Source organism: Ursus arctos, unplaced genomic scaffold (assembly GCF_023065955.2).
Source record: "Ursus arctos isolate Adak ecotype North America unplaced genomic scaffold, UrsArc2.0 scaffold_16, whole genome shotgun sequence".
Taxonomy (NCBI): domain Eukaryota; kingdom Metazoa; phylum Chordata; class Mammalia; order Carnivora; family Ursidae; genus Ursus; species Ursus arctos.
In genome coordinates, this window is record NW_026622830.1 from 1,496,104 (window position 1) to 1,509,209 (window position 13,106).

Consider the following 13,106-nt stretch of genomic DNA (forward strand, 5'->3'; position numbering starts at 1 on the left):
CTTCCTGGCAGGTGGATGCGGGCCCTGAGGCTTAGAGCAGTGGGGGAGTGTGGGGGAGGGGCTGGGAACGGAGGTGGGGGAAGCAGTATCGAAGGCCACCTGCTCCCCTTCCCAGTGGCACCCCGACAAGGCTTGTGGAGAGTCTGGGGCCTGCCCTGGAAACTTCATGGGGTCTCCAACCAGGGTGTGAGTGGGAGCCTTTCCTGCCACCCTTCCAAAATGGTCCTTCCTGGGCAGCCCAGCCAGGTTCACCCCAGATGCCTCAACATGCACCCCAAATCCCTGGAGAGTGCAGGAGAGGGGCGTACAGGGGCCGCTGCTCTCTCCACAGGCAGATAGTCCCTGGGGTCTAGCCCCCATGGAGGGACTGAGGGCCCGTTGCTATAAACAGGAACATCCGCTGCCCCCAGCACTGCAGCCAAGGCTGCCTGGCAAGCCCAGCTCCTGTCCAGCCAGCGTCACCCCGAGTCCACTGGAGCTGTCCCCTCAGAGGACTTGGGGCCTGTTGAGGCCCCAGAGAGTCCCCATCTGCCACAGCGATACCACCACGGGATCCACCCAGGGAGCGCCGGGGGGCACCTCCGTGACCTTGGTGGCCTCCCACCGATTCCACATTTCTGGTTCCTGGAAGACATCTTGACCCCACGACGCACCCCACCGCCAGGGCCAGGCGAAAGGTCCCATCTATGGGGCGGAGGGGAGGAGCCGCGCTGGGGTCTGGCGCAAAGGGAGTGCATCCAGGTATCCAGGTGACACCTGCCAACGCAGCCCAAGCCCCCACCCCCACGCTGGGATTGCGCCCCAAGTTGCCATGCTTGGTCAGAAACTGAGGAAACTGTGGGATTCCCAATGCACTTCGCGCATGGGGTGGCCCTCTTCCACCCAGTTGGAACCCAGGGACACCGAGCTGGGTGTCCCCGTGGAAGCCAGATCTTGGCGCTGGGCCCCGGGTCCAGCTGCAGAACGACGGGCCCCACCGCCGCGTGTGCGGGAGCGCGGCGGAAGGGCTCTTGGGCTCGGCCGCAGAAACCCGGCGGACACGGGCCAGCCTCAGTAGGAGCCGGGCTGGCGAGGAGGGAGGGGTGTGGATCCACAAATCCCCGAGCAAATTTAGGGACGTCTTCGCGTCCCAGCTAGCCCGGGGCCCCACCAAGCACCGAAGCGGCTCAGCCGGGACGGGGCGCTGGGTGCCCGGTGCCCTGCGCCCCGCGACCCGAGACTTTTCCCGCCGAGCCCCGCGAGCCGGGCCTGCTCGGGTCACGTGGCGCCGCGGCCACAGCCCCAGCGCTGACCCTGCGGGAGGGGAGGAGAGGGAGGGGCGGCGGGGCGGGCCGGCGCGGCGCGGCGCGGAGGGGCGGCGGGGCACCCGGGATTCCCTGAGGAGCCGCGCGGCCCGGGCTCCCAGTCTCCAGCCCGCTTGTCGCTGGCCCGCCGCGCCCTCCGTGCCCTCCACGCCCTCCGCGGGAGAGCCCCGGCCCGGCCTGGCGCCCGCTCCCAGCGCGGAGGGGCCCTTGCGCCCAGGCCCCGTGGACGGGCGGCCGCTCCCTCTCGGCCCCTGCCTAGCCCACCCCGGGAAGCTCCGAGGCCCGGCAGTGGAGGAGGTGAGCTAGGGCTGCGCTGCGGCTGCGCCAGGGCTGTCCCGGGGCTGTCCCACAGCCCCGCGGTTCTGACCGGCGGCCGGCTGGGGAGCGGGGAGTGCGGCATGAGCTCGGCGCCGCCCGGGTGTACAGCAGCTGCGAACTCGACGCCCGTCCTTCTTCCCCGCAGGTCAAGGCCGCGTCGGGGAAGATGTACCAGAGCCTGGCGCTGGCCCCGAGCCCCGGCCAGGCCGCCTATGCCGACTCGGGCGCCTTTCTGCATGCGCCAGGCGCCGGCTCCCCAGTGTTCGTGCCGCCCGCGCGCGTCCCCTCCATGCTGCCCTACCTGCCTGCGTGCGAGCCGGGCCCGCAGGCCCCGGGGCTGGCCGCGCACCCCGGCTGGGCGCAGGCGGCGGCGGCAGACTCGTCAGCCTTCGGCTCCGGCAGCCCGCACCCACCCGCGGCTCAGCCGCCCGGAGCCACCGCCTTCCCCTTCCCGCACAGCCCCCCGGGGCCCGGAGGCGGTGGCGGCGCAGGGACCCGGGACGGTGGCGCCTACCAGGGCGCGCTGCTGGCGCGGGAGCAGTACCCGGCCCCGCTCGGTCGGCCAGTGAGCGCGCCGTACCCCAGCACGTACCCGGCCTACGTGAGCACCGAGGTGGCCCCGTCCTGGACCTCCGGACCCTTCGAGGGCAGCGTCCTGCATGGCCTACAGAGCCGCCAGGCTGGCCTCCCCGGCCGCAGAGCGACCTTCGGTGAGTGCGAGACTGGGGGGCTGGCCCTACCCGGGGTGCAAACCCGCACCCTACGAATGCTTCCCGGCCAGGCCCAGAACTCTGGGGACAAGTAAACCCAGGCAGAATACGACTTCTGCCACACTCTCACACTCCCTGAGATGTAAGGCGCAGGTCCTGAACTTTTACAGCTTCCTGAGAAAGTGTTTCTACCTTTCATTCGTCTGAGCCGAGCATTCTGGATGCTGCCAATTTAGAGCCTACCTCCTAAACGCTCTTATGAAAAGCTTTCGAAGTGGTTTTTATAAAATTCAAAATCCTGGCTTATTTAAGTAAGCCACCACATTCATCTCTGTTCTAGAATGTTTACCAATTCTAATTTGAGACCTGGTTTCAATTGCTCCCGTGGGGTACACATTTGGATCATCGGATTCCAGGCCTGGAAGGCGGGGATTCGCTCCTCAGGGTTCTTGAGTAGTTGGCACCCGGACACCTTCTCACCCCTGCGGCCAAACACCAAGGGCCGCAACTGCGTTTGCTGCCTGAAGGGACCTGGTCCCACCCTGCCGCTGGAGGAGGCCTCGCGGGGCGCTCTCCAGCGGCCTTTGGCCTCCTGTGCCTGCCCTGCGCAGGAAGCGGGGTCCCCTGTCCCAGAGTCCAGGGCAGCCCCACGATGATTGATCCCCGCCCTGCCCCCATAGGGTGCCTGGCCCAGGGCTGCTGCCTCCCCCCTGCGTGGGCCCCTGGTGGCGAGGCCACGCTGCGCTGTTGTTCCAGGGAGGACCTGGGTCGCCACCACAGCGAAGCTGACAGTAAAGGCGCCGTAGCCCCTGTGGGGTGTCCCCATCCACTCAGCCTCACCACCACTGCCCCTCGTGAATGTCCCGTTTTGCAGAGAACAAGGCCCTTCGGCCGCCTCCCTCTGCCAGTGCTGACGACCCTGCCTCCCCGGGGATCCAAATTACACCCCTGTTCAGTGGGGCCGATTCCCTGCTGGGTGCCCTGACGCTTGATTTATGACTTCCCCCCACCCTACAAAGGCAGCCCTAACCATTCTTTTTAAATCCGGCACAGACTTTATTGTATGTAAAGTTAAGATTTAAAATAAAATTAGATACAATAAGCTTTAAAATAAAACAAATTCAAGGTGCACAGAAAACAAGGCAGACGCGGCGGTGGCTGTGGGCTGGGGGGAGCCAGAGCCTCGGCCCACGAGCTGCCCGTCCCCGCAGTGTCGGACTTCTTGGAAGAGCTCCCCGGCGAGGGTCGCGAGTGCGTCAACTGCGGGGCCCTGTCCACGCCGCTGTGGCGTCGCGATGGCACCGGTCACTACCTGTGCAATGCCTGTGGCCTCTACCACAAGATGAACGGCGTCAACCGGCCGCTCGTGCGCCCGCAGAAGCGCCTGGTGAGTGTGCCGCCTGTCCCCCCCTTGAGCAAGGCGGTGGGGCAGGGAGCTGCTGGCACAGGGACAGCCTGGCTCCGCACGCGTGGGGGGAGCTGGGAGGCCCAGGCGCCACGACAGGACCTGCCCCGCTGCGCCACAGAAAGGGACAGAGTGGCCGCTGAGCTTAACGCTGTGCGACCCCGTCCCAGCCGGCCTGCTGGGGCTCAGCCGTGGGGCTCCGAGGGTGGCAGGGGCACAGGTGACTTGGCCCAGGCACCGGGCTGGTGACCGAGGGGGCTGCTTTGCTGGAGGACGTTGAAATCCTAGGCAGAAGGAGCCTTTGGGGCCCTGCCCCTTGGGGAGCACTTTCTACCCGATACCAGGCGGTTGGGGCTGCGGCTGGGACTGTGGTTGTTCAGGCACAAAACGCATTTTCTCTTCCGGTTTTTTCTGGTGTGTGGCTGGTAGAGTGGGGGACTGGGAGCTCGACTTTGCCCCAAGCAGGGCAGAGTCCCCAGAAACTGTGAAGGCTTCAAGTTGCTTGATCCTATCCAGTCCCACAGGCGAACGTGGACGTTCAAGGAGTTTGTTAAGCGGGAGGGCCTGCCTTTGTTCGCAAGCTGTCTACCTGTCGTGGCTCTGGGGCCCGAGGTCTGGGCATGGCCGTTTCTGGGGGTGCCCAGCCGTCTGGTCTAAGGCTGGTGTGAGCCCTGTCGGGGCCAGGCAGCTGGTGCCGGCCGGTTCTGGTGCCTGGGACCAGTGGGGGTGGGGCAGGGGGCTGGTCCCCCACCCCCACCCCCCTGGGCTCCATGGCCCTTTGCCTTTACTAGAAACCCAACACCTGGGCTATGGGAGCCCCCGACCCTTCGAGGCCCCAGACCAGGCAGGCAGGAAGCAGGACTGACTCGGGCAGTTTGGGGGAAACCACCGTTTTTCTCCCCTGATCTGGCCTGGCGTTGGGGGCTCTGCAGGCCCCCCAACCTCCCTCCACCCACACTGTGCCTCCTGGAAGGAGGGGACCCCTGGGAGTCCATATCACCTCCTCACTTTCCTCTCTGGCCGTGTGATCATGCCCCGACCCTGACACGTGCTGCAGCGGCTTGGCGTCTGACGTAGCCCTCGAGGAGAGGGAAACTGAGGCTAAGAGCAGAGTGTCCTAGGGGACTGCAGCCCCAGCCAAAGCCCGGCCCCTCCCTGCTCCATTCATTCTCCCCCATGGGGACACACTGGTAACCAGGAGAAGGTGTGGGGCCTCCCTGCCTTTGCCCCCCACCCCTCACAGGGCCCACCTCCCCACAGGAATTCCTGACCTGGGAGGTGAGCAGACAGAGGCTGCCATCGAGGCATCCAGGCATCTACCTTCACAACAGCCGGACGATGCCCTCCCGGGGCTCAGAGCCGCTCAGAGGCACATAGCCTATAAGCTGCAGGGCCTGGGTTGCGAGCAGGACTGTCTGCCTCGGGCTCCTGTACGCTCCCCGCTCACCAGGATTCTGCTGGCCCTGTCCTGGGTGTCCTGGCCTAGGCCCCTGCACACACTGTCCCCACGCTGTGTTGTCAAGATGAAATGAGGCAGGGCACTCACACAGGCCTTGGCCAGCTCTGTGGACTGGCTGACGACAAGGCATCTGGCCTGGTGAGGTCTCTGCTTCCTGGTCTGGGGGATAAGGAATAATTAGCCTTAAGGATGCTTTCTAGGGTAAAGAACCCCTTCATGCCTGCCTATCTCCCCAAGGCGGCAGGCCTCAGAGGGTGGAGAGCCGGTCACCGCTGTGTCCAGGCCCAGGCAGGTCTCAGTGTGGAACATGCCAAGCGGGGCTGGAGGCCAGGGGGTGTTCACATAGCCGTCCTGCTCCCGTCTGTCCTCGAGCTGGCCCGTAAGGGTTTCCCCTGATTTGTTGCTGAGTTCCGGCCTGGCACTCAGGGAGGGTGCCCCCCCTGCTTCCCTGTGGCTGGTCCCGGCAGGGCCAGGCTCATGCGGAAACGTAGAGGTTCTTGGAGTATGCTGGGACCAGAGCCCGGCCCACAAGGCTCCCAGCCATGGGGGACTGGCCAGTGGCCCCTGATGTGACCCCACCAGCACCTCGCTCTCCCTCACCTGTAGCCAGAACTGATGCCCCGGGAGAAACTGTCCTAACCTCTTATTAAATGACTAAATAAGTTCTAGAAGCTCGAAAGCAACGAGCACGCATCCCCCTCCCAACAGAAGCGGTATCCCTTCCGTCCTTTGCGTCCCGCGTGCATCCTTAGTCCCAGGCTGGAACCGTTGACCTGACACTCCTGTCAGTGTGGACGAGTGGCGTAGTTGCGGTGGTTCTGTGGCCGCCTGTGTGCCTGCTTGCGTGGCCAGCTGCTCTAGAGCCCCTCGAGCCCCCGCCCCCGCACGTCAGAGCCCGGCACCCAAGGCCAGGGGACCACTGGCGCCAGCTCCGGGAAGTGGCCGGTGCCACGTGGGGCCCGGCATCCTTCGCAAGCGAATCTGGACCTTGACGAGGACCCTGGGCTTTCCTTCCTGCACGCCCGCCTCGCACACTCGTCCCTGGCACGGTTCGCCCTTGAACAGCAGGGGACACGCGCGTTATCACCTTAAGTGTCCACCACGTGTCCTTTTCCAAGTGAGTGGGAGGACCCGCTCAAAATCGGGCCATTTTCTGCTACCACTTTTTGGGAGCCAAGGGGCTCACTTTCCAAAGTGTTTTTCCCTGTGCGCGCTCACCTCACCCCTGCAAGCGGTGCTGCCGGGCTGCCGCCACCGCAGACTCCCCTCCTCACTCTCCGCCAGCCCCGCCCCTGGCTCCGCACTGCCCACCGCCCTGAATTCGTCACTTGAATCCGATGGGAGGCGCATGCGGGGCCTGAAGCTCAGGGCTGCTCTGCTGCCTCGAGCAGGCTCTGAAGTTTAAGTTCTTTTGAAAAGAACAGACCAAAAAAGAAAAACAAAATTCAGCCCAAGGACGCCTGGCCGTGAGGGGCCCTGAGAGCGGCAGGCCCGGCTGCTTGTCCAGGGGGTGAGGAAGGACAGGCGGAGGCTGGGAGGGACGGCACGGGGTGTGTCCCTGACGTGTGCTCGGCGGAGGGAGGCGGTTCCAACGCCTCCGGCCTCCGTGTCCCATATACCGTGCAGCCCGATGAGAGGAGAGGAAAATATAAATGAGCCAACACTTTGAAATATTCTTCCACTTTCTTCATTTTAATTTATGTTCACTAAAAAATAATTCACTCCTAATCCAGGCGCCCGATTTTTCCCTCGTGCTCCCAGGGTACAGAGTGACGTGAGCTCCTGCCTCTGCTTTCTACAGGCACACATGGCATGGACTCCCACCTGTTGCCTCCACGCCTGTGCTCAGGGCGGCTGGGTGCCCGTGGCTCTCCTTCTCCAAGCCGCACAGGAACTGCGGGGGGCGTTTGTGGGAGGGTGCAGGCGAGCCCGCGTGTGTGTGCTCGCGAGTGCTCCTGAAAAATAGCACTGGGTTCGAGGCTCGGCGCGGGCACGTTTGCACCCTGGCCAGGAGTTTCTATAAGAAGGACTTAGTGTGAAGGGGCTGATGGCCCAAGGAGATGACAGGCGTGGCACTCGGATCTTTCAACAACGGTGCCTTTTTTCCGGAAGGTGGGATGGCCGTATGAGCTCTAAGGGAGAAAGATGGGTAGAAGTGCCCGAGGGTCCCAGCCGGATGGGGAGAGCGAAGGCACAGCAGGACGTGGGGACATCACAAGATAAAATATCAGACACTCAGTTAAATGGGAATTTCAGATAAATAGCAACTAGCATTTTGGTGTATGTCCCAAATATTGCACGGAGACGTACTTGTACAGAGTACTTGCTGCTTGTCCAAAGTTCCCGTCTAGCTCTGGGCAGCCTGAGGCCTGGGGCAGGTCCCAGGGCCTCCTCCCACTTCATTTTTTAATTTTTTAAAAAGATTTTATTCATTTATTCATGAAAGAGAGAGAGAGAGGCAGAGGGAGAAGCAGTCTCCCTGCGGAGCAGGGAACACAACGTGGGGCTCAAACCCAGGACCCTGGGACCACGACCCAAGCCGAAGGCTGACGCCCAGCTGACAGAGCCCCCCGGGTGCCCCGCCTCCTCCCACTTTGGGAAGGAGGATGGACTGTGGGCATCAGGGACCCCGCCTCATGCTGGACAGTGAGCTCCAGGAGGGCAGGGGACACCCCCCATGTGCATAACTCCTGGCATCCCAGAGACAGACGGGAGAGAGGGACAGGGCAAGGAGGGGGACAGGACAGGGACAGGACACTCAAATCACGTCCAGTAAAAGCACCTGCTTTCTAGGCACGGTCAGGCTGGGGACCCTGGTTGACTCCGGGTCCAGTGCTCCTGCCTCTGCCCATGCTCCACCGTCCAGCGGGGGCTGCAGCCACCACTTCCTTCCTGTTCTGCTGGGGCCTCAGCTGGGTGCCAGCTTTGTCCACTCCAGCTCGTGCATGAATCCCAGCCCCGGGTGCTCTCAGGGGGACCAAGGGAGATCCCTGGGAAGCTGGACATCAGGATGAGGTTCCCCAGCAGGGCCAGAGACTTGGCCCAGCGTTCCTCTGGAGTCTCCAAGGCCTCGTCCCATCCTTGCCTTTTGGGCCTTTTGTCCCAGAGCCTGGGGCAGAGTCCTGGCTGGAGACTGGAGGCCAAGCCTTCCATTAAATAGTGCAGAATTCTCTGGAGTCTGTGGCAGTTGCCTGCAGCTGGGAGGGGGGGGGAGGGGAGAGCCAGGGGGCATGTCTTTCCTGTCTTGAGTCTTCTTGGGAATGGGCAGAGGGCTTGAGACTGGGTCCCACTCTCCCTCTCGGGCCATTTCCAGGGGCTGACCTGTGCCCTCAACCAGCTGACCGCAGCCTGGGGGTAAGGAGTGGGCAGGAGTCAGTTGGCAAGGCTGGCCGCGCTCAGCCATGGCAGAAGGAAAGATCCTAGAGACTGTTGAAAGATGGGAGCTGAGCCTGGTCCCCTGTCTGTCACTCCTGACCCAGGACACATTCCTTTTGTGGTTGTGTTTGGCCCCCTCACTTTCAGTTGCCCCCCGACTCCGTCCTGGACTGGAGACCACCAAGAAGAGGACACATGTCTTTGGGACGATCTTGATATGGGGTCCTCACGGGCTCCTGTCCTGGTGCCCCAGGGTGCCACTGAAACGCTAGATTGGATGTGGCCCAGTCTGACCCCGGTGCCGGGGAAGGACAGGTCAGAGACCCTGTGTCACATCACTGTGGTCCGGGTGAGCAGTCAGGGACCTGGACCGGGGTCAGTGCAAGTGGAGGAAAGGGTCGGGCAGGTTCACGGGCACCTGAGGGCCAGGAGGGGGGGATGAGAGCAAGACAGTAGTGCTCCCCGAAGATGAAGCCTGGGCGGCAGGGGAGGGCGGAGCGGCCAGCAGGCTGTGCTGAGCGGTATGGGGAAGGGCTTTGGGTCCCAGGTCCGAGGTGCCTCTGGGGTGGGGGTGGGGGGCTGGCACACGCGCCTGGGACTCCCAGAGTGCAGGTGACCCAACCCCATGTAACACAGGCGGGCTGGGCTTTGGCCGCTCACGAATCCTGAGTGGGTGGGAGAGCCCCTGTGTCAGGCAGGCCCACTTCCTAGGCCTTGTTAGGGCCAGATTCCTGAGCCCCAAATGACCCACCCTCTCAGGATCCCTGGAGTTGGTCCTGTCTGGGCCTTGCCAGGCCTCCAAGTGCAGAGAGGTTAGGGGTCCCTGGTCAGATGAGACCTGCAGAACTGGGGGTCAGTCCTGCAGGGACACATGGGAAGGAGGTAGGCCTCTGGAACGTCAGGGCCTCAGGAAGGTTCCGGATGTTTCCAGTCTTGCTCTGACGTGCGACACAGCAAGCAGCGCGAGGGAGGTGCGGGCAGGCGAGCCTCGTGCCCTCAGGCCACCGCCCATCGGAGAGGTTGAGCTGAGCACGCGCTCTAGACCCTGTCTTGGAAGGCGGGTGCCCTGCATGCTTAGCCTGAGGCCTAAGTGCCAGAGGGAGACGCTGCGGCCCGGGGGCGACAGCCGGCGCTGGCCGTGAAAGAGAGAGAGAGCACCAGAAAAGCAGTTGCCTTTCGGTGTTGGGTTCTTCATGGGGTCCTGACCCCACAACGGGTGGGTCTGTTCTCACCCGCTCTTTACTGGGGGGGAAACTGAGGCCCAGGGAGGTGAAGTGACCCGCCCCAGGGCTCGGGAGGCGGGCAGTCCCTGTGGGGCGCAGACCTCTCAACCTCCGTGCCCGAGCACCTTCTGGTCCGCCGCACGTGGCCCCAGCCCGGCCGCAGGTCAGTCCCGCCTCCCGCTCACCCGGCCTCCCCCCCACAGTCCTCGTCCCGCCGAGCCGGCCTCTGCTGCTCCAACTGCCGCACGACCACCACCACGCTGTGGCGGCGCAACGCGGACGGGGATCCGGTGTGCAACGCCTGCGGCCTCTACACAAAGCTGCACGGGGTGAGCGGGGCGGGGGGCGGCGCGGGGTGGGGGGCAGAGAGGGGCAGAGCGTGTTTCCCACGTGGCCCCCGCGGACTGCTGGCGCCGCGCCTGCGCTGTTCCAGTCGGGCCCACTGAGGCTCAGCCTGGGACAGGGGCTGGCCCTCTGGTGTGGTGGCTGCCACCCCCAGAGCCCTGCTCGCCCCTACAGCTCTGTGGGGGCTGGGCCTGGACCGGCTCCTGCCTGCCCTGCCTGGAGGAAGGGGCCACGCCAGGGCCAGCTGCAGCTCCCCAGACGGGGCTCAGCTCCCGGAGTAGGCTAGCTCCGCAGGGCTGACATTAGGGCACGTGGCCATGCAAGGGGCCCAGGGGTGAGCAGGGACGGGACCAGCCACCCGCCCCTGCCCACCCGTGCCTGCCCCTGCCAGGTACCGCGGCCCCTGGCGATGAAGAAGGAAAGTATCCAGACGCGGAAGCGGAAACCCAAGAACATTGTGAAGACCAAGAGCTCCTCAGGTGCACGGGGCCAGGGCCCATCAGGATGCCAGGAGGGAGCCCAGTGCCCAGCCCTCACCACATGGAGTCACATCAAGTGTCTCAAATTCCACCATTAGACAGTTACATGTTTGGCTCAAGCATTGTCCTCCTGAAGAGCAAATACCCCTGGTTCTGCCCTGGTTGCGTCTGGTCTGGTGGGGGCTGGGGGTGTGGGCCCACCCAGCTGTGGGGCAGGAGGGTAGAGTGAGGATGCCACACCCAGGCCCTCTCATTAAGTGACCCGTGCAGCTCCATCTGGACACTTCTGTAAATGCCCCGCCTTCCAGGATGCCCAGGGAACAGCACAGCCTCGCTGCCCTCTGTCCCGGACCCTGAGAGCCCAGCGGCTGCTTTGAAACCCAAACCCGGTCTGGCATCCCCTTCATGCCCTGGGTCCAGCGTCACCTCCCAGGTAAGACAGGTGGGGTGGGTGGAGTGCCCAGAGCTGGCTCCCGGTACTTCCTCAGGGAACCCCGACTCCCTGACCAGGTCAGACCCCCATCACGGCCCCCAAGGGCCTCTCCCAGGATCAGGGCTGGCCACACAGTTGGCCATTGGTACCAGCAGCTGACCTGCGGCAGACGTCAGGCTTGGAGCCCCGAGTCTGTCATCCTGCCGATCTCAAGAAGTCCCCCACCCATCCCAGGGCCTGAGGACGTCCCTTAAGGCAAATGGCCCAGTCGTGAGGGCTCCTTACCCCAAGCGAGGCCAACTGGCCATTCCTGCATTCCTATGCATCCTGTTCTCCCTGCAGGCCTCTGGCCAGGCGGACGACCCCCTGGCCCCCAGCCACTTGGAGTTCAAATTCGAGCCTGAGGACTTTGCCTTCCCCTCCGCAGCCCTGGGCCCCCAGGCTGGCCTCGGCGGGGCCCTGCGCCAGGAGGCCTGGTGTGCGCTGGCCTTGGCCTAGGTCCTCGGGCTCCCAGCGGACCCACCTCGCTGCCTGTTGGGCTCCAGCACAGCAGAGAGAGACCACCAGGCCCACCCACCAGAAGAGACGAGCCAGCGGGACCTCAAGGCTCTGAGCATCCCTTGCCATGGTGCTGAGGAGGCCTCTGTACAGACAGCAGTCCGACCCCAGAGCAGGAGGAAGGCAAATGAGAAGGGCCTGAGCCCCCACCGCAGACAGCAGGGGACTCCCCCAAATGCTGTGCCAGGCTCTGACCGGGCCACTCCAGCCAAAGGTGACCTGGGGCGCCCACTGCCAACTTGAGTTCTCTTGTCAACATTTGCCATCACCATGTTTACACATTGCAGAAGTTGGGAAAAAAACCCAACTTCCTGTCATAAACCCGGGATCACAAACAAAATGGCTGAGGTCAGGCCAGCATCGTGAATGAGGGGGACAGCTGGACATAGGGCCTCCTCGAGCCTCAGGATCTGTCCCTTTCTCACATCTGCTGGATAGAACCACGGCATGGAGAACCTTCCCTCCTATGAGCGAAGGACTGCCAGGGACAGATGTGCAGGTTGTGCACTGTACCAGGATGCTACCCCAAGGGCAAGCCGCTCACACCGTAATCACCTACTTGGATATTTATTTGGGTGGTTTTCCCAGAGGGGACAGTAAGGGTCCTCATTCTGACTGAATCTATGTATTGCGACCATTTCTGACAGGCAGAGTAAAGGACCTGGGGCCCCATGCTGACCCCACAGGCCCTGTCCGGGCCAGTGGCGGGGTGACCACACGTCCTGGCTCACCTGGGGTCATCCCAGTTTAGTTTGTTGTCCCAGTGGAATTGTTATTAACACCGCTTGACTTACAGAAGCCCTCCACTCACGGAGTGGGGTGATAAGTTAGCGGGTTGTGCTGGCTGGAGACAGCTCTGCCCAAGGGAGCTGGATGACTGCCATGAGCCTCGTGGCGGGGAGGCGATAGGGAAGGGAGGGAGTGGGGCTCGCTATGCCAAAGGACCACATCCTCCCTTCTGTTCAGTGGCTGCCTTTCGCCAGTCAGTACCGTGAGCCGCTGGGGCAGCTGGGAGCCCGCGTGGTGCCGTCCTGGTAAAGCTCGTCCTTCCTGTTGAAGAACGGTGGTCCCGACACCAGCTTCCGGGACGCGCCCGTCTGTCCTGAGCTGGCACCTCGAGTTCAAGCTGCGCAATTTACACGTGATCTTGTTTTTTGTTTTTTTTTTTAATCAAAGACAAGTGATGCCATGAGAAAAAATGTAAAATAAAGATGTTGATTTTGCATTTCCTTTTCCCAAACGCGTGTGGAATTTTCCAGCCCAGTCCCTGCCGGCCAGGTCGGCTCCCAGCCTGGGGCTCACGCAGGCCGTCTCTCCGTTCAGAAACTTGTCTCCACGCGTTGGTCTGCTGGACCTGGCTGGCCACTCCGAGGCAGCCGGGAGACCCTTAAGGACAGTGCCTTTGAGGTCGCCTGCCTGCACAGGGGAGGGACATGGGGTCGGCCTGGGCGCCCACACTTGGGGAAGTCCTCGCTCCCAGGTCAGGTGGACTGCGGT

General features: G+C 63.4%; 1 protein-coding gene across 2 annotated transcripts; it reads left to right on the plus strand.

Moving 5' to 3' along the window:
• Nucleotides 1-1,355: 1,355 nt before the first annotated feature.
• On the plus strand, nt 1,356-12,804 carry GATA5 (GATA binding protein 5). Of its 2 annotated transcripts, XR_008959313.1 has the most exons (8): nt 1,356-1,601; nt 1,768-2,332; nt 3,544-3,719; nt 9,998-10,123; nt 10,531-10,618; nt 10,927-11,051; nt 11,394-11,823; nt 12,576-12,804. XR_008959313.1 is itself a non-coding variant. In XM_026503870.4 (7 exons), the coding sequence occupies exons 2-7, from the start codon at nt 1,789-1,791 to the stop codon at nt 11,547-11,549; spliced, it is 1,215 nt and encodes a 404-aa protein (XP_026359655.1). In that variant the 5' UTR covers nt 1,356-1,601; nt 1,768-1,788; the 3' UTR covers nt 11,550-12,804. The 2 variants fall into 2 exon arrangements, 1 of the variants encoding a protein (XP_026359655.1); XM_026503870.4 differs by having other exon boundaries at nt 11,394-12,804.
• Nucleotides 12,805-13,106: the final 302 nt, after the last annotated feature.